The following is a 23,725-nucleotide window of genomic DNA, read 5'->3' on the forward strand; positions in this document are numbered from 1 at the left end:
TTTTTTGTCACAAGTTAGCGGAAAATGACACTTTGTGAAAAAACACAATTAAAATCAATTTCCGCTAACTTTTGACAAAAAATAAAAACTTCTATGAACTCACCATACTCCTAACGGAATACCTTGGGGTGTCTTCTTTCTAAAATGGGGTCATTTGTGGGGTTCCTATACTGCCCTGGCATTTTAGGGGCCCTAAACCGTGAGGAGTAGCCTTGAAACGAAATTTCTCAAAATGACCTGTGAAATCCTAAAGGTACTCATTGGACTTTGGGCCCTTTAGCGCAGTTAGGGTGCAAAAAAGTGCCACACATGTGGTATCGCCATACTCGGGAGAAGCAGTACAATGTGTTTTGAGGTGTATTTTTACACATACACATGCTGGGTGGGAGAAATACCTCTGTAAATGGACAATTGTGTGTAAAAAAATCAAAAGATTGTCATTTACAGAGGTATTTCTCCCACCCAGCATGGGTATGTGTAAAAATACACCTCAAAACACATTGTACTACTTCTCCGGAGTACGGCGATACCACATGTGTGGCACTTTTTTGCACCCTAACTGCACTAAGGGGCATAAAGTCCAATGAGTACCTTTAGGATTTCACAGGTCATTTTTGTTTCAAGACTACTCCTCACGGTTTAGGGCCCCTAAAATGCCAGGGCAGTATAGGAACCCCACTAATGACCCCATTTTAGAAAGAAGACACCCCAAGGTATTCCGTTAGGAGTATGGTGAGTTCATAGAAGTTTTTATTTTTTTGTCACAAGTTAGCGGAAATTGATTTTAATAGTTTTTTTTCACAAAGTGTCATTTTCCGCTAACTTGTGACAAAAAATAAAATCTTCTATGAACTCACCATACTCCGTACGGAATACCTTTGGGTGTCTTCTTTCTAGAATGGGGTCATTTGTGGGGTTCCTATACTGCCCTGGCATTTTAGGGGCCCTAAACCGTGAGGAGTAGTCTTGAAACCAAATGTCGCAAAATGACCTGTGAAATCCTAAAGGTACTCATTGGACTTTGGGCCCCTTAGCGTACTTAGGGTGTAAAAAAGTGCCACACATGTGGTACCGCTGTACTCAGGAGAAGTAGTATAATGCGTTTTGGGGTGTATTTTTACACATACCCATGCTAAGTGGGAGAAATATCTCTGTAAATGACAATTGTTTGATTTTTTTACACACAATTGTCCATTTACATAGAAATTTCTCCCACCCAGCATGGGTATGTGTAAAAATACACCCCAAAACACATTATACTACTTTTCCTGAGTACGGCGGTACCACATGTGTGACACTTTTTTGCAGCCTAGGTGCGCTAAGGGGCCCAACGTCCTATTCACAGGTCATTTTGAAGCATTTGTTTTCTAGACTACTCCTCGCGGTTTAGGGCCCCTAAAATGCCAGGGCAGTATAGGAACCCCACAAGTGACCCCATTTTAGAAAGAAGACACCCCAAGGTATTCCGTTAGGTGTATGGCAAGTTCATAGAAGATTTTATTTTTTGTCACAAGTTAGTGAAAAATGACACTTTGTGAAAAAAAACCAATAAAAATTATTTTCCGCTAACTTTTGACAAAAAATAAAATCTTCTATGAACTCGTCATACACCTAACATAATACCTTGGGGTGTCTTTTTTTTCTAAAATGGGGTCACTTGTGGGGTTCCTATACCACCCTGGCATTTTACAGGCCCAAAACCGTGAGTAGTCTGGAAACCAAATGTCTCAAAATGACTGTTCAGGGGTATAAGCATCTGCAAATTTTGATGACAGGTGGTCTATGAGGGGGTGAATTTTGTGGAACCGGTCATAAGCAGGGTGGCCTTTTAGATGACAGGTTGTATTGGGCCTGATCTGATGGATAGGAGTGCTAGGGGGGTGACAGGAGGTGATTGATGGGTGTCTCAGGGGGTGGTTAGAGGGGAAAATAGATGCAATCAATGCACTGGGGAGGTGATCGGAAGGGGGTCTGAGGGTTTGGCCGAGTGATCAGGAGCCCACACGGGGCAAATTGGGGCCTGATCTGATGGGTAGGTGTGCTAGGGGGTGACAGGAGGTGATTGATGGGTGTCTTAAGGTGTGATTAGAGGGGAGAATAGGTGCAAGCAATGCACTGGCGAGGTGATCAGGGCTGGGGTCTGAGGGCATTCTGAGGGTGTGGGCGGGTGATTGAGTGCCCTAGGGGCAGATAGGGGTCTAATCTGATAGGTAGCAGTGACAGGGGGTGATTGATGGGTAATTAGTGGGTGTTTAGGGTAGAGAATAGATGGAAACACTGCGCTTGGGTGGTGATCTGTTGTCGGATCTGCGGGCGATCTATTGGTGTGGGTGGGTGATCAGTTTGCCCACAAGGGGCAGGTTAGGGGCTGATTGATGGGTGTCAGTGACAGCGGGTGATTGATGGGTGTCAGTGACAGGGGGTGATTGATGGGTGATTGATAGGTGATTGACAGGTAATCAGTGGGTTATTACAGGGGAGAACAGATGTAAATATTGCACTGGCGAATTGATAAGGGGGGGTCTGAGGGCAATCTGAGATTGTAGGCGGGCGATTGGGTGCCCGCAAGGGGCAGATTAGGGTCTGATCTGATGGGTAACAGTGACAGGTGGTGATAGGGGGTGATTGATGGGTGATTGATGGGTAATTAGTGGGTGTTTAGAGGAGAGAATAGATGGAAACACTGCGCTTGGGTGGTGATCTGATGTCGGATCTGCGGGCGATCTATTGGTGTGGGTGGGTGATCAGTTTGCCCGCAAGGGGCAGGTTAGGGGCTGATTGTTGGGTGGCAGTGACAGGGGGTGATTGATGGGTGATAGGTGATTGGCAGGTGATTGACAGGTGATCAGTGGGTTATTACAGGGAAGGACAGATGTAATTAATGCACGGGCGAATTGATAAGGGGGGGGGGGTCAGAGGGCAATCTGAGCGTGTGGGCGGGTGATTGGGTGCCCGCAAGGGGCAGATTAGGGTCTGATCTGATAGGTAAAAGTGACAGGTGGTGATAGGGGGTGATTGATGGGTGATTGATGGGTAATTAGTAGGTGTTTAGAGAAGATAACAGATGTAAACGATACATTTGGGAGGTAATCTGACGGCGGGTTTGCGGGCGATCTAATGGTGTGGGTGGGTGATCAGATTGCCCGCAAGGGGCAGGTTAGGGGCTGATTGATGGGTGGCAGTGACAGGGGGTGATTGATGGGTGATAGGTGATTGGCAGGTGATTGACAGGTGATCAGTGGGTTATTACAGGGAAGAACAGATGTAATTAATGCACTGGCGAGTTGATAAGGGGGGGTCTGAGGGCAATCTGAGCGTGTAGGCAGGTGATTGGGTGCCCGCAAGGGGCAGATTAGGGTCTGATCTGATAGGTAACAGTGACAGGTGGTGATAGGGGGTGATTGATGGGTGATTGATGGGTAATTAGTGGGTGTTTAGAGGAGAGAATAGATGTAAACAATGGATTTGGGAGGTGATCTGATGTCGGATCTGTGGGCGATCTATTGGTGTGGGGGGGTGATCAGATTGCCCGCAAGGGGCAGGTTAGGGGCTGATTGATGGGTGGCAGTGACAGGGGGTGATTGACGGGTGATTGACGGGTGATTGACAGGTGATTGACAGGTGATTGACAGGTGATCAGGGGGATAGATGCATACAGTGAACAGGGGGGGGTGGTCTGGGGGGGGGGGGTCTGGGGAGAATCTGAGGGGTGGGGGGTGATCAGGAGGGGGCAGGGAGCAGGGGGGGGGATAAAAAAAAAATAGCGTTGACAGATAGTGACAGGGAGTGATTGATGGGTGATTAGGGGGGTGATTGGGTGCAAACAGGGGTCTGGGGGGTGGGCAGGGGGGGGTCTGATGGGTGCTGTGGGCGATCTGGGGCAGGGGAGGGAGAAATCAGTGTGCTTGGGTGCAGACTAGGGTGGCTGCAGCCTGCCCTGGTGGTCCCTCGGACACTGGGACCACCAGGGCAGGAGGCAGCCTGTATAATACACTTTGTAAACATTACAAAGTGTATTATACACTTTGTATGCGGCGATCGCGGGGTTAACATCCCGCCGGCGCTTCCGTATAGCCGGCGGGATGTTGCGGCGAGCGAGCAGTGACAGGCGCCGGCGGAGGATCGCGTCACGGATGACGCGATCGCTCCGCCCATGCCCTTAAATGGACCGCAGCCTCTGTGGGTGAGGCCGTCCTGCAGGGCTCCACTTCCCCGCCGCCCCTGTGTAGTGGGCGGTCGGGAAGTGGTTAATATTCCTGTTAAAATGGATTTAGAATAAATTAATTCTCAGCAAAATGTATCACCCACAGAAAGCCTAATTGGTGGTGGAAAAAACAAGATATAGATCAATTCATTGTGATGAGTAGTGCTAAAGTTATTGGCAAATGAATGGGAGGTGAAAGTTGCTCAGATGTAAAAAAATCTCAACCCTGTAGGCTGAAGTGGTTAAAATGATATGCATCTTTCCATAGTTTCTGCACTGCTCGGAGTCCCTTTAAGCTGTATATCCATTGTGTTTCGTGCCTAGACATTTCCAATAACTAGCGCAGAATTTAGTTCCCTTAAAGGAGCAGTTATGAAATTGTTTATAATGAACAGAAAGTGGATATTTCTTATTTCCCTTTGTTATATTTTTGCAGTGTTCCTCCAATCTTTCCTTAAGGGGTCTTTTGTTTTTTTTTTATTCATTTTTTGCTTATTGCATATGCAAAACATTTATCACTATTAACCACTTGAGGACCTACCCTTTACCCCCCCCTTAACGACCAGCGCTGTTGTAGCTGATCTGTGCTGGGTGGGCTCTGCAGCCCCCAGCACAGATCAGCGTGCAGGCAGAGCGACCAGATCGCCCCCCTTTTTTCCCCACTAGGGGGATGATGTGCTGGGGGGGTCTGATCGCTCCTGCCTGCGGGTGTTGCGGGGGGGGGGGGGCACCTCAAAGCCCCCCTCCGCGGCCAAATCCTCCCCCTCCCTCTTCTACCTGGCCCCCCCTGGTAAGCCGGGCTGCACAGGACGCTATCCGTCCTGTGCAGCCAGTGACAGGCTGTCTCTGGTCACATGGCGGCGATCCCCGGCCGCTGATTGGCCGGGGATCGCCGATCTGCCTTACGGCGCTGCTGCGCAGCAGCGCCGTACAAATGTAAACAAAGCGGATTATTTCCGCTTGTGTTTACATTTAGCCTGCGAGCCGCCATCGGCGGCCCGCAGGCTATTCACGGAGCCCCCCGCCGTAATTTGACAGGAAGCAGCCGCTCGCACGAGCGGCTGCTTCCTGATTAATCAGCCTGCAGCTGGCGACGCAATACTGCGTCGCTGGTCCTGCAGCTGCCACTTTGCCGACGCGCGTTATGAGTGCGCGGTCGGCAAGTGGTTAAAAAGTAATTTTTACCTTTTAGCGCTATCTAGTTAAACTCTTTTTTTATATTTATAAGTGGGAGTGTTTGGGAAACTCCTTATCTAGGTCCAGTTGCTTCAATTATAATATTGGTACAACACTGTCTTTGTAATTTTTAATCCTTAATACATTTCATTAGCAATATTTTAATGAATAATGATGTGAATTACTAAATCAGAAATGATCAGAAAAAAATATCTTATTTATTTGTTTTTTAGGCCCTATCTGACTTTATGGTATTTTTTGTGGTGTTTATAAGCGCCGTATTCTGTGGACATTTAGGAAAAGTTGAGCTAGACTCAGTTATCCTTGCTGCATCTGTAAGTATTTTTTATATTGTATTTACTGTGTAATATATTTTGATTATATAAATTAGATATCAGTATACTGTAAGTATTTTCTTCATTGTTTAAAGAGACTCTGTAACAAAATTTTCAGCCTTATTTCTTCTATCCTATAAGTTCCTATACCTGTTCTAATGTGGTCTGCATTACTGCAGCCTTTTCTGGTTGCACTGTCTCTGTAATATACAGTATATAATCTTCTTTTCATTGTCAAGCTTTGTCGACCCAGGGAGAAATGTGCTGCTTCTGCTGTGATAGGGAGACGTTATGCACGCCCCTCCGGGCCCCCTGCAGGCTCTGTGTGTGTGCTTTGTTTATTAGTCACAGACAGTGTAACGATTGTGGAATTCTCTCCGTGATCAGCGCACAAGACGTGCGATGACACTGCGAAAATCCTCCACAAGCGTATAATTTGAGGGAACCCAGCAAAAGGTGCAATGCACCTGTAGAGGGAAATTCCTGTCGGCAGGTGGAGCTGTGGAGTGCAGAGGAACAGCTCCTCTGCCCTGCCACAGACGCAAGACATGAATTGCACGAAAGGAAGAAACGCAGGGCAAGATAGCCCTGAAAGAGAGAGATCAAAGCGACAGAGGGTATGTGTGTTCACCAAACTAGTCGCCACCCCGCGACGGTGAACACACAACCAGGAAGATAAAGTGAGAAGGCAAACGCTGGAGATGGCGGTTGCTAACAGCGACACAAGACCGAATAAGCACAGATGAGGAATGTATGTATGTCCACCAATCTAGCCGCCAACCTGCGACGGGGAACACACAACAAAGGAAACTGAGTGAGAACGCAATCGCCTGAGAAGCGATTGCGAGTGAGATTGAGCAAAGGGACAGATTGTATGTGTGTGCACCAAACTAGTCGCCAACCCGCGACGGTGCATACACAACAGCAGATATGAAATAGGAACTAAACGCGAACACCGCACTCATTCGCAACAGTGCACGCGTTTATGCGCGGTCTCCGCGTGTTAAGCACAACAGAGACAAGCACAAGACAAGGAATAAGTGAGAGATAGGATCCACAGCATTAGCGCAAGAGGCTAGTGCGATCCAGGAAGACAGAACAGAAGGATCCACAGCACTAGCGCAAGGCGAGTGCGATCCAAGCTAGACAGGCAGAGGAGATAGCTGGTAGCAACCGCTGCTCCAGCTATACTCCAAGAACAAAGATCAGAACGATCTCCTGTCGACCACCGCTGGGACAGGACAATCGCAACAGACAACCAAAACAGTTATGCAATCCTAACTGCACTAGGGAACCTGCCTAGTACAGTCCCAGGAATTACTCTAATCTTCAAACAATGAGCAAGGCTGACACTCCAGGAGTGTTACACAGGACTAACCCTTATGACCAGCCCAGGTCTGTGATATCACATGGTATATATAGAGCAAGCCTACAAAGGATGTGGCTAGGCAATTTGCATGACAAACGTATGCAAATTCCTCAGCAGCAGCAAGCTGCAAAACTGACAAAAGGTCTCTCTTCCAGAGACCTGCAGAATGCAGACCTGAACAGTGGTCAAAAGGCTGCCTGCCTGCGCAGGCAGCCGAGCGGATCCTCACAGTACCCCCCCCCTCTAGGGTCGGATTCCAGACGAGCCTCTAACCTGATATTTGCAAAAGACTCTAACTGAAGACTCATGAAGGTCAGGACAGCCTGACAAGGCCCAATTCCAGTCAGCCCACCCGAAACCAACCTCATCGGAAGGAGAAGCCACCGAAACATGCCCATCAGTACCACAAGTCTCAGTGTAACACCCATCAGGACTGTGAATGCCAGAGAAGAAGCCATCGACACCCACCGAGCCATGCCCACCACCTTCCAAGGACCGTCCAAAAATACCAAACCTGCCACAATACCCATTCGAAGTGTCCCTTTCCACAAAGCACCCACTGCTGATCTCATCCAAGGTACCAGGAAATATTTCTCCCAGGATCTCCCAGAACACTTTGAAGCTCCGCAGAGATCCCAGGAGGGCAAAACGATCACCAGGCTCACACGGAGAACTATCAAGAACCCCTATGGAACCAATGACAATTCCGGATTCAGAATTACCAGGACAAGCATCAAGACCAGGGCCTTCAGGGACCACCTCTGGGCATGCAGGCAGAGAGGCAACATCAGAACAGGTTTCCACCGAGGAAGCATCTAAACAGGCTGGCAACCGAGACACACTTGGGCTTTCTGGGTCACAGAACAAATCGGGGTACACTAGCCCAAGGGGAACCTCAGGACACGTCGAGGAACTGCCAACCTCAGAGTCCGTTACGACAAGACCAAAACCAGAACCGGGCAGAGAATCATCACGAGCAGTGGTCTCAAGCACTGGACTTTCAAAAGAAGGCTTGGACTCAAACCTAGAAATCTCTGTGACAATAATATCATCATCGACTACATATGAGTGAAGCTCCACCAGAGCTGCAAAGGTAGTCAGCACAACAGCAATGCCTACTGAAGTGGGCAACACCTCAGAAGGATTCGGGGGGCAGGAGACATCTCCTACAAGTTCCGCACCCTTTGGGAGGAACTCGGAGGTCTCCAGGACATCAGACAAGACCTCAGGAACATCATTTTTCAAGTTTTCTGAGAAGGATTCTAAACTATCCATGTTACAGGGCAAAACTGGAACTTTATTTTGTGGACAGGGCAGATGTCCCAGGGAAGGTTCCACCATAAACTGAGACTGAATTTCATCATCATGAGCGGAATGTACAGGAATATTTACTGGAACACACACTGACTCCCTAACTTTAATCTCACTGCACCCAGAATTCTGCGTAGCAGTCAAACTAGCTTGCAACTCCAAAACTGCAGAAAAACAGGTGAGTATAGTAGCAATACCTAGACGAGCCTCTAGGGACACTGCAGGAGACTCTAAACAAGGCCATATTAACTCATCCAGAGTACAGGGTGCAGAATCAGCATTTTCCTCAGAACAAGAAAGGGACTCACAAATGTCAGTGCGAGTGGAGATCATGTTTTCATTCATGGTACAGGGCAGATTCAGAGAAAGCTTCTCTGAGCAAAGCAAAGAAGCTTCAGCATCAGATTCGCAAAACCGAAGCGCTGTCTCACTCTTAGATTCGGCTAACAATGTCAAATCTGAGGAGTCAGAACGCAAAACTTGCGAATCAAAAATCGCTTTAGGTTGTGAAACTGACGCTTCCATAGCGCAAACCTCCGCGATCTGCGGGGCAGACTGTAAGGCGTTCAGGACAGAAACACTGGAGCAACTGTCACCAGGCAACAGGCCCTTGCAGGTGTGAACAGGGTGAGACAAAGACGCATTTGCAGTAGAAATAGCGACAACATCAGGAAAAACTTTATTAGACATATTAATTTTACTTTTGATGCTGCATAATTTAGGAATTTTCCCCATAGCAGGATCACAGATGGAAGATCTTAAAGATCTGTCTCTAAATGACAAGGGGTCCCACACATCCTTGAGAAAACTGGCACATTCATGCTGATCACAATCTGCAGGAACATCAGAGAAACAGGCATCAGATCGCACAGATTCAAACTGCACGCAGTCAGGAGAGAATCCCCCAGGAGTCGCACAGGAATCAACCACAGTGGCACACCCACTCATTTCAGATCGCACAATGTCACGACTCACATGCTTTACCCCAGAAAGGCAGGAACAATCATCCGACAACGATGTCTCTTTATTGGAATCAATTGATTGGTGTGTGTGCAACTCATCCAGAATCGTCTGCCATACATAAAACACCAGATCCACATCACCCTCGTCACATTCATCGGAATCAATCAAAAGGTACATAGAATCGAGACAATCATTCAAGACATCTTCGCTTTTTGCGATGTAAAAATCGCAAAAGGCTTTCCAATCAAAATCAAATTCCTCCATCAAGGCCCCAATGTCCCATGAGGCAAATGGAGGTTCAAACAAGCCAGTATCCAGATAATCTCCATATGGGTGGAGTTCAGGAACAAGAACAGATTTTTTTAACTGCTTTAATATAGTGTGCGATCCTACCTATAATAGGATCCACATAAGCTTTGGATTGAGGCAAAAAACCCGGAGACTGAGCAACATCATTGTCATACTGAATGGTTTTGCACCTTTCAGACTTAACAGAAATAACCTCTTTATTTGTGGTTGCTATGGGCAACGAATCTTTTGGCTGACAAGCCGAATCAGCAGACTGGCCTGCAAGCACCAACTCATTAACATATGGAAATGACAGAGAAATGTTGCATGACCTAATCTGATCAGCATCATGCACTGCAGGAAAAAACTCATCTCTGGTTTCAGAGTCCAGTTTCTTAAACCTCTTAAAGACACAGGACCCATATTTGACCAAATCGTACAAATTGGAAATTCCCTCTACACTGGGAATTTCGGTTTGGCTGGTCATACTGTAACGATTGTGGAATTCTCTCCGTGATCAGCGCACAAGACGTGCGCTGACACTGCGGAAATCCTCCACAAGCGTATAATTTGAGGGAACCCAGCAAAAGGTGCAATGCACCTGTAGAGGGAAATTCCTGTCGGCAGGTGGAGCTGTGGAGTGCAGAGGAACAGCTCCTCTGCCCTGCCACAGACGCAAGACAGGAATTGCACGAAAGGAAGAAACGCAGGGCAAGATAGCCCTGAAAGAGAGAGATCAAAGCGACAGAGGGTATGTGTGTTCACCAAACTAGTCGCCACCCTGCGACGATAAACACACAACCAGGAAGATAAAGTGAGAAGGCAAACGCCGGAGATGGCGGTTGCTAACAGCGACACAAGACCGAGTAAGCACAGATGAGGAATGTATGTATGTCCACCAATCTAGCTGCCAACCTGCGGCGGCGGACATACAACAAAGGAAACTGAGTGAGAACGCAATCGCCTGAGAAGCGATTGCGAACGAGATTGAGAAAAGGGACAGATTGTATGTGTGTGCACCAAACTAGTCGCCAACCCGCGACGGTGCATACACAACAGCAGATATGAAGTAGGAACGCAATCGCGAGAGAGGCGATTGCCAGAGGTGACACAAGGCTACAGCAAGGCAGAGCACGAGAGTAGCAAAGGCACAGCAAATATACAATGAGAAGATAAGGAAAATAACAAACGCTAACTAAACGCGAACACCGCACTCATTCGCAACAGTGCACGCGTTTATGCGCAGTCTCCGCGTGTTAAGCACAACAGAGACAAGCACGCCTAACTAACCACCGACAGACAAACATAAAACAGAGGATGCGAGCGCTTGCTTAACGGTTACCTCACCGAGCCTCCAGCAAGCGTTCGTAGCAGACAAGACAGATACACTAAAACAGGAATAAGTGAGAGATAGGATCCACAGCACTAGCGCAAGAGGCTAGTGCGATCCAGGAAGACAGAACAGAAGGATCCACAGCACTAGCGCAAGGCGAGTGCGATCCAAGCTAGACAGGCAGAGGAGATAGCTGGTAGCAACCGCTGCTCCAGCTATACTCCAAGATCAAAGATCAGAACGATCTCCTGTCGACCACCGCTGGGACAGGACAATCGTAACAGACAACCAAAACAGATATGCAATCCTAACTGCACTAGGGAACCTGCCTAGTACAGTCCCAGGAATTACTCTAGGCTAATCTTCAAACAATGAGCAAGGCTGACACTCCAGGAGTGTTACACAGGACTAACCCTTATGACCAGCCCAGGTCTGTGATATCACATGGTATATATTGAGCAAGCCTACAAAGGATGTGGCTAGGCAATTTGCATGACAAACGTATGCAAATTCCTCAGCAGCAGCAAGCTGCAAAACTGACAAAAGGTCTCTCTTCCAGAGACCTGCAGAATGCAGACCTGAACAGTGGTCAAAAGGCTGCCTGCCTGCGCAGGCGGCCCAGCGGATCCTCACAGACAGATCTCTGCTCTCAATTTCAGCTTGTTTGAGGGGAGAGGGAGCTGTTCATGCTGAGAAACTGTGAGAATCCATGACTGGGGTGCAGATAATTCACTATGTAATAAAAACTTGTAGTATACTATAACAAGACATATATATATATATATATACACAAACATCACTTCCTGGTTAGCGTTCGTGTTTTTTGTTTGTAAACACTGCCTAAAACTGGCTATTAAAAGCCAGGATCGCGGTGGGGAATGGCGGAAATGGCAAAGAAGGATCCAGGAGATTACAGTTACTCGATTGGTATGTTTTTTTATTGTACAAATCGGACAGTACAGATTCTCTTCAAAGTAAACCTGTTTTGAAAAAAGTTTCCCTAGGAGGGTACTTACCTTGGGAGGGGGAAGCCTATGGACCCTAAAAAGGCTTCCCCATCCTTCTAAGCATCCCCAATCCAGCACTGGCACACCACGAAAAGAACCATAACAAGCCTGTGACGCACCCCACGCAGACGCACTAGCCACTTTCCGTTCAGGCCCCGGCAGAAATAGCTGAGCCCGGTTGGGTCCACTCTGCTGTGCAGGTGTGAGTTGTCTGCGACAGTGGAACACTCCTGAGTACAAAGGAGAGCTATGCCATCATTTGAGTATAAGAAGGAACAGTGGTAGTTTATATAGTATTGCAGGTATTCAGGGCTTTTTTCATATTTTAATCTGCTATTACAAGGCTAATAGGAGAGGACTTGAAGTTAAAGAGGATCTGTAACGACAAAACGTCCCCTGGGGGGTACTCACCTCGGATGGGGGAAGCCTCAGGATCCTAATGAGGCTTCCCACGCCGTCTGCCGTCCCTCGGGGGTCTCGCTGTAGCCCTCCGTACAGCGGTGACGTAATATTTACCTTCCTGGCTCCTGCGCAGGTGCTCTGGCTGCTTTCGCTCCGAAGGAGGCGGAAATACCCGATCGCCGTCGGGTCCGCTCTACTGCGCAGGCGCAAGTCTCCGGCGCCTGCGCAGTAGAGCGGACCCGACTGAGATCGGGTATTTCCGCCTCCTTCGGAGCGAAAGCAGCCACAGCGCCCCCGCTGGAGCCTGCAAAGGTAAATATTGAATTGAACAGTCGGGCCTGTCGCCGGCTGTTCGGAGGGCTGCAGCGAGACCTCCGTGGGACAGAGGACGGCGTGGGAAGCCTAATTAGGATCCTGAGGCTTCCCCCACCCGAGGTGAGTACCCCCCAGGGGACGTTTTTAATGTTACAGAGTCTCTTTAAAGAGGTAGTAGAGGGGAAAAAAAATCAATACTTTGCAAAGTGAGAAGTTAAAAAATAGAAGATAGTTCAAGAAATGATTGCTATTCGCCAGGGGCGGCGCCAGGGGGGTGCAAGGGGGTGCTCGAGCACCCCCTAGAATTGTCCAAGCACCCCCAAAGCACCCCCTGGAGTGAACTGACTTCAGGCGTCTAAAAGACGCCAAGTCAGTTCACACAGCGGCAGCACGGAGCAGCAGGCAGGGCTACGGTAAGATGGCCGCCCGGAGCCCTGTTCTGCAGACTTCGAGTCTGCAGTGCATGGCTTCGGGCGGCCATTTTCCCGTAGCCCTGCTCTCTGCATGCAGGCAGGAAGTCTCATCGTGACGTCGGGAAGGAAGAGGATCGTGGGCGCGCGGGCGCTGCGCGCCACAATGAGGTCGGGACTCGGGACAGGAGGTCGGGAAAGAAGGTCTTCTGGCTGTAGGTGAGTTTTAGGGTTTTTCTTTTCTTTTTCAGGTGATGCTGATTGTGCATATTGGGGTCATATCTGCTACGGATTGTGCATATTGGGGTCATATCTGCTACGGATTGTGCATATTGGGGTCATATCTGCTACGGATTGTGCATATTGGGGTCATATCTGCTACGGATTGTGCATATTGGGTTCATTTCTGCTACCGATTGTGCATATTGGGGTCATTTCTGCTACCGATTGTGCATATTGGGGTCATTTCTGCTACCGATTGTGCATATTGGGGTCATTTCTGCTACCGATTGTGCATATTGGGGTCATTTCTGCTACCGATTGTGCATATTGGGGTCATATCTGCTACGGATTGTGCATATTGGAGTCATATCTGCTACCGATTGTGCATATTGGGGTCATATCTGCTACCGATTGTGCATATTGGGGTCATATCTGCTACCGATTGTGCATATTGGGGTCATATCTGCTACCGATTGTGCATATTGGGGTCATATCTGCCACCGATTGTGCATATTGGGGTCATATCTGCTACCGATTGTGCATATTGGGACCATATCTGCTACCGATTGTGCATATTGGGACCATATCTGCCACCGATTGTGCATATTGGGACCATATCTGCCACCGATTGTGCATATTGGGACCATATCTGCCACCGATTGTGCATATTGGGACCATATCTGCCACCGATTGTGCATATTGGGACCATATCTGCCACCGATTGTGCATATTGGGACCATATCTGCCACCGATTGTGCATATTGGGACCATATCTGCCACCGATTGTGCATATTGGGACCATATCTGCCACCGATTGTGCATATTGGGGCCATATCTGCCACCGATTGTGCATATTGGGGCCATATCTGCCACCGATTGTGCATATTGGGGGTCATATCTGCTACCGATTGTGCATATTGGGGTCATATCTGCCACCGATTGTGCATATTGGGGTCATATCTGCCACCGATTGTGCATATTGGGGTCATATCTGCTACCGATTGTGCATATTGGGGTCATATCTGCTACCGATTGTGCATATTGGGGTCATATCTGCTACCGATTGTGCATATTGGGGTCATATCTGCTACCGATTGTGCATATTGGGGTCATATCTGCTACCGATTGTGCATATTGGGGTCATATCTGCTACCGATTGTGCATATTGGGGTCATATCTGCTACCGATTGTGCATATTGGGGTCATATCTGCTACCGATTGTGCATATTGGAGCCATATCTGATAACGATTGTGCATATTGGGGTCATTGGACGTGTTTTTTGTTAAAATCTGCTCACATTACGTGTATTTTCTTGAGAAAACCTGCACAATTATGTGAATTTTCTGGGAAAAGGGTCACCAAAACTTGGGCCCTCTGTCTTTGCGTTGCACTTTTAAAGGGAACCCGAGGTGAGAATAATATTGAGGCTGCCATATTTATCTCCCTTTAAGCAATACCAGTTGCCTGGCTGCCGTGCTGGTCCTCTGCCTCTTATTCTTTCAACCATAGACCCTGAACAAGCATGCAGCAGGTCAGGGGTTTCTGACAATATTGTCAGAACTGACAAGATTAACTGCATGGCTTGTTTCTGGTGTAATTCAGTTCACTACTACAGCCAAATAGATCAGCAGGGCTGCCAGGCAACTAGTATTGTTTAAAAGGAAATAAATATGGCAGCCACCATATCACTCTCACCCTGGGTTCACTTTAAATTACAGTTAGCCCCGCCCTCATCCGGTCATGACCACGCTTCGCGCGCCGCAGGTTGTAGCCACACCCATTTTTTGCCGCGGCGCGCTTCGCGCGCCGCAGGTCGTCGGCTCCCCCGGAAATTGGTCCAGCACCTGCATAGCACCCCCTAAAAAAATTTCCTGGAGCCGCCACTGCTATTCGCCATGCAATCACAGGCATCCTGCTCCTAAGCTCCCCTCTTAGGTTTTCCCGGTAAGGCAGTCTTTCATTGATCCATTCACACTTTCAGGCACTGATAGCACTTTACACTGCTGGTGTATTACATATATCCTGCATCTGTTTTTTTATATCTTGCATTTGTTTTATTGCACCTGGCACTGTGTGTGGGGTGTGTGCATGTGCATCTCCGCGGTTTCAACCCCGGGTCTGCATATGCGCAGCCCCACGTACACTGCTTACAAGTCACATTAGGTTATATTGTTTTGTTCTTTTTCTACACAGGTGGGTGCATTTTACTGCTTTGCACCACATTTTGGCATTTTTTGATGAATTTTGAGCACTTATGTCACTTTAACAGACAGTCTTTTGTTTGACCTGGTTCACACCAGAATTTTTCTGTGATCGCACATAATTTTGCATATTTTTCACATTGTTTCACCATTTTCTGCCTACTGAGAACTTATTCATATTATTGATGTATTTATTTATTACATATGACTAGGAGTTGGTTTACCAATTATCTTTGGTATTGATTGGGAGTTTTCATTCATTTTAAATTGTTTTAATCATTTTTTGGTATGTATTTTTTGACCTTAATAAAGTTATTTGGTATTTTTGCAAATACTAGTGTGGAGTTTTACATCATTTGCTAATCAATTATTGGATATTTTTGATCCATATTGGTCCCCTTTTCTCGAGTTTGTTAATGATATTCGCCATGCAATTTGTTTATGTTGTTTGATCCACAATGAGCCAGTACATCACCTTCTTTACTACCGGCAGACGTGAAAAAAAATAGACTGCACCAACTGCCATTATTTATAACCACACCCACTAACAATGTGACTAAAAGTTTTTTTATAGAAATACTGTACATGCACAGATTGAGATACTAGTTGCCTGGCAGTTGGAAAAATCACAATGCAACAAGGTTCACAGAAAGGAAACTGTTATGACCATGGCCGTGAACATGACATCACACTGTGGGACATCACAATATCAGCCACATACACATGCCCTCCTGATAATCTATTTGAGAAAAGGTAAAGATTTCTTATGGGACAGGGGGTATCAGCTACTGACTGGGATGAAGTTTCATTCCTTGGTTAAAGTCTACCTGAGGCGATATGTGACATGATGAGATAAACATGTGCGTGTACAGTACAAAACAGATTCATAGCCATTAGCCAGGCTGTTTTACTTGTATTATTTTGCTGCCTGAAAGAGTTATGACTAGGCATGAAAGTGATAGCTTCTGTCTTGTTGGAACCTTGTCGGGAATATAGTAAACATCACTAATAAGCAAAGTACAGCCATAAAAGAATACAACTTCTGAGGACAGGGAGAGATAAATTACATGAACTATTGATCTTTTTCTAACTCTGGGAAACTTAATAGGCTGTCACTAATTAGAGACCATAAAACATATAGCCTACTTTGTAAATGTTTAAACATTAAATAAAAATCTGGGATACTTAAAAAAAAAGTCATTTTTTTAGGAGTAGAAAGGAAAATATAATTGTTTATCTGAACAGTTTATTTTCACCTCGGGTTCACTTTAACCACTTTACCCCTTTGCACAAGCTTTAACCACCAGGGACGGAGATATCCGCACTTCCCGCCGCTACCCGCGCTCCTGCTCGCCCGGAGATCAATGAACGGCAATAACCATTCCCGTTCGTTGATCTAAGCCCCCCCCCCCCCCCCCAGCACGATCATTGTGAAAAAAAAAAAGTTTCCCAGTCTCCCTGAACTTCCTGCAAACCTACTTCCTACGCTTGCAGGACGCATTCACAAAAAGTTACTGTGGCCATCTTGTGGCCAAATGGTAAAACTACACCCATTAGCATTTTTCATATACATATACATAGTTTTACATTAATAATTAACTCATTACCTCCCACACTCCCCCAATTTTTTTTTTTTTGTAATTAAAAAAATGACAATAAAAAAAATACATAAATAGTTACCTTAGGGACTGAACTCTTTAAATATTTATGTCAAGAGGGTATAACACTGTTACTTTATAAACTATGGGCTTGTAATGAGGCATGAACGCAAAACTGAAAAAAAATGCACCTTTATTTCCAAATAAAATATTGGCGCCAAACATTGTGATAGGGACTTAATTTAAACGGTGTAATAACTGGGACAAATGGGCAAATAAATTTCATGGGTTTTAATTACAGTAGCATGCATTATTTAAAAACTGTAATGGCTGAAACCTGAAAAATAATGATTTTTTCTTAAATGTTTCCTATTTTCCCATTAAAACACATTTAGAATAAAATAATTCTTGGCATAATGTCCCACCTAAAGAAAGCCTAATTGATGGCGAAAAAAACAAGATAAAGTTCATTTCATTGTGATAAGTAATAATAAAGTTATAGACGAATGAATGAAAGGAGCGCTGAAAGGTGAAAATTAGGGATGGGACGACGAATCCGGCGAATCCACGAATCCCTCGAATATTAGGAAATATTCGAGATTCGTTGATTCGAATCCCGACGCCATTTTCTGATCGCCGAATCCGCCGCATCCCGACGCTGCATCGCCGCGCATCCGCCGCTTTACCCGTCCGCAATTGTCCTCCTTCCTCCCCCTGCAGCCTCCTCCGCTCGCCCGCGCGCCGCATAAATAAGAGGAAGCAGCCTCTCACCTCCAGCGTGGAGCTCGGAGCGGCAGACCTCCTCCAGACTTCCTTATTTCCCCTAGTGACCGGCTCTTACTATGCGTCATCAGTAAGAGCCGGTCAGGTGGCCACTAGGGGGAACCAGGAAGTGAAGGGAGAAGTCTGCCGCTCTGGGCTCCACGCTGATGCTGGAGGTGAGAGGCTGCTTCTCCTTATTTACGCAGGGGGACGAGTGGAGGAGGCTGCGGGGGGAGGGAGGAGGATTACCCAGCTACCTATACTGCAGCCCCTCATAGCCTGCTACCTATACTGAAGCCCCCCATAGCCTGCTACCTCTACTGAACCTCCCATAGCCTGCTACCTATACTGAAGCCCCCCATACTGAAGCCCCCCGTAGCCTAACTATACTTAAGTCCCCCATGCTGAAGCCCCCCATAGCCTGCTATCTATACTGAAGCCCCCCATAGCCTGCTACCTATACTGAAGCCCCCCATACTGAAGCCCCCCATAGCCTGCTAACTATACTGAAGCCCCCATACTGAAGCCCCCCATAGCCTGCTAACTATACTGAAGCCCCCCATACTGAAGCCCCCCATAGCCTGCTACCTTTACTGAAGCCCCCCATACTGAAGCCCCCTATAGCCTGCTACCTATACTAAAGCAACCCCATAGCCTGCTACCTATACTAAAGCACCCCCATAGCCTGCTACCTATACTGAAGCCCCCCATACTGAAGCCCCCCATAGCCTGCTAACTATACTGAAGCCCCCCATAGCCTGCTACCTATACTGAAGCCCCCCATACTGAAGCCCCCCATAGCCTGCTACCTAAACTAAAGCACCCCCATAGTCTGCTACCTATACTGAAGCCCCCCATAGCCTGCTAACTATACTGAAGGCCCCCATACTGATGCCCCCCATAGCCTGCTAACTATACTGAAGCCCCCATAGCTTGCTTACTGTACTGAAGCCCCCCATAGTCTGTTACCTATACTGAAGCCCCCCATAGCCTGCTAACTATACTGAAGCCCCCCATACTGAAGCCCCCCATAGCCTGCTAACTATACTAAAGCCCCCATAGCCTGCTCACTGTACTGAAGCCCCCCGGAGCCTGTTACCTATACTGAAGCCCCCCATAGCCGGCTACCTATACTGAAGCCCCCCATAGCCTGTTACCTATACTGAAGCCCCCATAGCCTGTTACCTATACTGAAGCCCCCCATAGCCTGCTACCTATACTGAAGACCCCCATAGCCTGTTACCTATACTGAAGCCCCCTATAGCCTGCTACCTATACGGAAGCCCCCCATAGCCTGTTACCTATACTGAAGCCCCCCATAGCCTGCTAACTATATTAAAGCCCCCTATACCCTGCTACCTATACAGAAGGCCCCTATACCCTGCTGCCTATACTGAAGCCCTCCATAGCCTGCTACCTATACTGAAGCCCCCTATACCCTGCAACCTATACAGAAGGCCCCTATACCCTGCTGCCTATACTGAAGCCCTCCATAGCCTGCTACCTATACTGAAGGCCCCTATACCCTGCTGCCTATACTGAAGGCCCCTATACCCTGCTGCCTATACTGAAGGCCCCTATACCCTGCTACCTATACTGAAGGCCCCTATACCCTGCTGCCTATACTGAAGCCCTCCATAGCCTGCTGCCTATACTGAAGGCCCCTATACCCTGCTGCCTATACTGAAGCCCCCTATAGCCTGCTACCTATACTGAAGGCCCCTATACCCTGCTACCTATACAGAAGGCCCCTATACCCTGCTGCCTATACTGAAGCCCTCCATAGCCTGCTACCTATACTGAAGCCCCCTATACCCTGCTACCTATACAGAAGGCCCCTATACCCTGCTGCCTATACTGAAGCCCTCCATAGCCTGCTGCCTATACTGAAGGCCCCTATACCCTGCTGCCTATACTGAAGCCCCCCATAGCCTGCTACCTATACTGAAGGCCCCTATACCCTACTACCTATACTGAAGCCCCCTATACCCTGCTACCTATACTGAAGGCCCCTATACCCTGCTGCCTATACTGAAGCCTCCCATAGCCTGCTACCTATACTGAAGGCCCCTATACCCTGCTGCCTATACTGAAGGCCCCTATACCCTGCTGCCTATACTGAAGGCCCCTATACCCTGCTGCCTATACTGAAGGCCCTTTATACCCTGCTGCCTATACTGAAGGCCACTATACCCTGCAACCTATAGTGAATGCCCCTATACCCTGCAACCTATAGTGAAGGCCCCTATACCTTGCAACCTATAGTAAGGGCCCCTATACCTTGGTAGCTATACTGAAGACACCTTTACCTAGCTACCTATACTGCGGGCACCTATGCCTGGGTACCTTATACTGCGGGCAACTATACCATGGATCGCACAATTCTTATGCGCAGGATTCGTTAGATTCGGGATTCGAAAGGTTCAAGATATTCGAGAACCTTTTTAGATTCGGATCCGGATTCGGATTCGAAGAAATTGTGGATTCGTCCCATCCCTAGTGAAAATTGCTCTGGTGCTCAAGGGGTAAAACCACTCAGTGGTCAAGTGGTTAAAGTTCCTCTAACAATTACATGTTTGCCTTGAGAGTACTCACTTAGAAAAGGAAGGGGGAGGGGGGATTTAAAACTTGGTTGCAGATCTGGAATCTGCTAAATCATCTTGTAGCCACCTCCGATTAAATTGAGCTATCAGGGGTTCAATTACAAAAAAAGGCACTACTATTGATCCATATGTCTTGTTACTTTAGGTATAGGTCTGTTGTAGGGAAGTAATATCCTGCATACACTGAACACTAATGTTCTGTATTTAGAAGAGTGGAAATAGGCAGGCAAGAACAGAACCATTGTGCCAGTGGTAGGTGGTAGGCAGGAGGAGACTAGGCAGAATACTGAATAAAGAACAGATACACAATTATTTCAGTCACATTATTTTTTGTCATGCTTTATAACAATTATCATTTTTAACAATTTTAAGCTTTGAACATAATATAAAGTACAAATGTTTAAAGTAACCATCTCTTTTGTTTACACAGGTTATAAATATAACTGGCATATCACTTGGTACAGGCATGTGTTTTGCATGTGATACACTTATGTCTCAGGTACAACATATGTTTCAAATGTATGCTTGATCTGTTTGTTTTAGTTTTTCTATATACTGTACAAATATAAGTTCTTACATGTTGTGAACAATAAGGCAGAAAAGCTAGAGTGCTGTAGTCATCATTTACTGAGGCTGGAGAGCAACAGTGAGGCCTAATGGCCCATACTCACGAGGGACTTTTGTCGCCTCAACACGCGGCGCGCGCGTGTTGCGGCGACAAGTCGCCCGTGAGTATGGGCCGTTGCACGCGCGCGCACCCCGAACTGTCGCCCGTCGCTCTTGTCGCCATGCGATTGAAAGTTTCAATCGCATGGCAACAGTCGCCGCCGCACCTCCGCCGCAACTGTCGCTAGTCCGCGTGAGTACGCGGACTAGCGACAGCAACCTCCATAGAGGTAAATGGAGCTTCCGGCGGGGGGAGGAGGAACGTCGGCGACAGCTTCCGTCTCGCCGCTGGTCCCTCTTCCGCGTGTGTACGCGGAGGGACCTGGAGAGAAGCTGTCGCCGGCCTGTCGCTAGCACGCTCACATGTGCTGGCGACAGGCCACTTCTGCAGCCCGTGAGTACGACCACCTAACGCAGCTCATTGCAATGGCTGTTAAAGTCAATGGAACATGCCACACTTCCTGTGGAGCTATGCACTGGAAGTGCTCTAGTAGCGCAGAAGCTACAGTGCATTATCACACACCGCACTGCATCGGAAGCAATGGAAGTCAATGGTAACCTGCAAATTTTACATTTATAAGTGGTCTAGCAGATGTGGACTAGATTTTAAAAAACAAAACTGTGAGCTATCAGGTGAGAAAGGTTTGCAACTTTCACCTGGATAATATCACATAATGTGGTTGCTAAAATGTTATTAAATTATCAGTTTGTGAGTTTGCGCATGTACACCACAGTGAGAACTGTTTGTAATCAAGGCTGGATTTCAAAGGATATATTGCCACTGTGGGTGCATCTACAAAAGCATAATCTGTAACCCTGCTCTGAAGTGATACAGTTAAGGCCTGTACCCACCATGCAATTTCCCTGATGATTTTTCCAGCGACTGGCGATTTTTTGAATGACGAGTAATCATCTCCTGGATCTCGCACCATGGGTACAGGCATGCGTTCATGCAAACGTTGTTCAACGTCGCACAACAATAATGACTGTCACAGCGGATCTTTAAGATCCCTGACGACTCCGCGCAAAGTAACTTGATTGATTGACTTCCCGTTCGCGTCTGTAATGTAATCTTGTGTAGCATGGTGTGACGCCGCCTGTAGGAAGATGGATCGTGGAGAGCTCATCGTTGGGGACTCCACTGGATTCATCTTCCTGAGTCATTGTGGTGAGTATGTAGCTTAAAGTGTAGCAGAGCTGTGGAAAAACAAAGAGTCTATACTTACCTGGGGCTTCCTCCAGCCCCATAAACATGAGCGAGTCCCTCGCCATCCTCCTGTGGTCTGCCATTCAGCCATGATCAGCCCCAGTAACTAGCTCAGTTGCATCAGTCGTGGTCTCCTGCGTATGCTGAAGCCCTGGGTAAGTATCGATTCTTTGTTTTTCCACAGCTCTGGATTCCTTTAAGAGATGCAGGTTTTTGCCTCCGGTGACATTTTCTTTTAAATGCAGTCTAGATCTGGTATAGGTTTTACAATGTTTTGCACAGTTCTCTGACCTTAGTTAATCAAGAGAACATGAGTCATTCTGCAAACCTGGCCTAGATATAGTCAAAACTGAGTCACAATTAGGTAGTAAAAGTATGCAACTTTTACCTGGATAGTATCAGACCATTGTGAAGGTTGGTGACATGTAAAAGGAAAAATCTGTAATTAAAAAAACAGATACTTAAGTAATGGGAAGCCTCTGAATGGTCCAGAGGCTTCCCAGATCCTCCTTGACTCCACCAGTGCTGCCTAGGACCCCTCTTCATGTTCCCTGCCACTCTCCTATCTATGTAGGATCACTTCGGCTGTACTGTAAAAGTATGGGCCCAGTAGAATGAGGCCGATCGTGCACAGCAGAAAAAGCGGACTTGTTCTACTGAGCATGCACGCACGTGCAGTACGGCCCCGCTCATACGTGGATAGGAGCATGGCCATGAGAAACATATTTTGTTGAATATGTTTAGAAGAACCCAGTGCTGGAACGGCATGGGGTAAGAGGGTTGGGCAAGTGTCTGACCTATCCAGAGGTTTTCCTTTACTGAAGTAAGTATCTATATTTTATTCCTTAGAAGACTGCAGGTACATTTCAATATATTAGTGATTGTATAATTGAATATGAATGACTCAGTAACATTAACTGCCTTTAAATTCAAATAATACAGAATAACTTTATTAAGTTGATAAAAAAAGGAAAAGTTATTGGTGCAAGTGCATGAACGCTACTGTAATTGCACTGCTGCTAATTTACTAATTTTTCAGCAGTCCATGCTATGGTCTAATTTGACCAAGGAGATGGTTGTGCACTTCTGCTACCTAATAAAACAGGTTTTACTAAATCTATTACAGAATTATTTTATTCAGTACTTTACAGAGATACCTTAATAAATCAGGCCCTATATAACTATATTGTCAAAAACCAGACTGCTACTGAAATGGGTAAAGTAAATTTAGGCGCCATGTGTGCCGTTACATTTGGGCGCCGCCACTGTCGCCCAGTACAAATTAAGCTATGACTGTAAATTTGGGCGCAGGACTCGCCCTTTGCCCAACTGCACCTGCTATTTATAGCCAC

General features: G+C 47.0%; 1 protein-coding gene across 1 annotated transcript in view; it reads left to right on the forward strand.

Moving 5' to 3' along the window:
• Positions 1-5,628: 5,628 nt before the first annotated feature.
• The window catches only part of LOC137544961 (multidrug and toxin extrusion protein 2-like), a 113,354-nt gene continuing 95,257 nt past the window's right edge, over positions 5,629-23,725 (forward strand). The window contains exons 1-2 of the mRNA XM_068266059.1: positions 5,629-5,715; positions 20,931-20,999. Of these exons, the coding sequence (XP_068122160.1) occupies positions 5,629-5,715; positions 20,931-20,999 (156 nt within the window). The remainder of the gene's footprint in view (positions 5,716-20,930; positions 21,000-23,725) is intronic.

The sequence above is a fragment of the Hyperolius riggenbachi genome, chromosome 2, assembly GCF_040937935.1.
Source record: "Hyperolius riggenbachi isolate aHypRig1 chromosome 2, aHypRig1.pri, whole genome shotgun sequence".
Lineage (NCBI taxonomy): Eukaryota > Metazoa > Chordata > Amphibia > Anura > Hyperoliidae > Hyperolius > Hyperolius riggenbachi.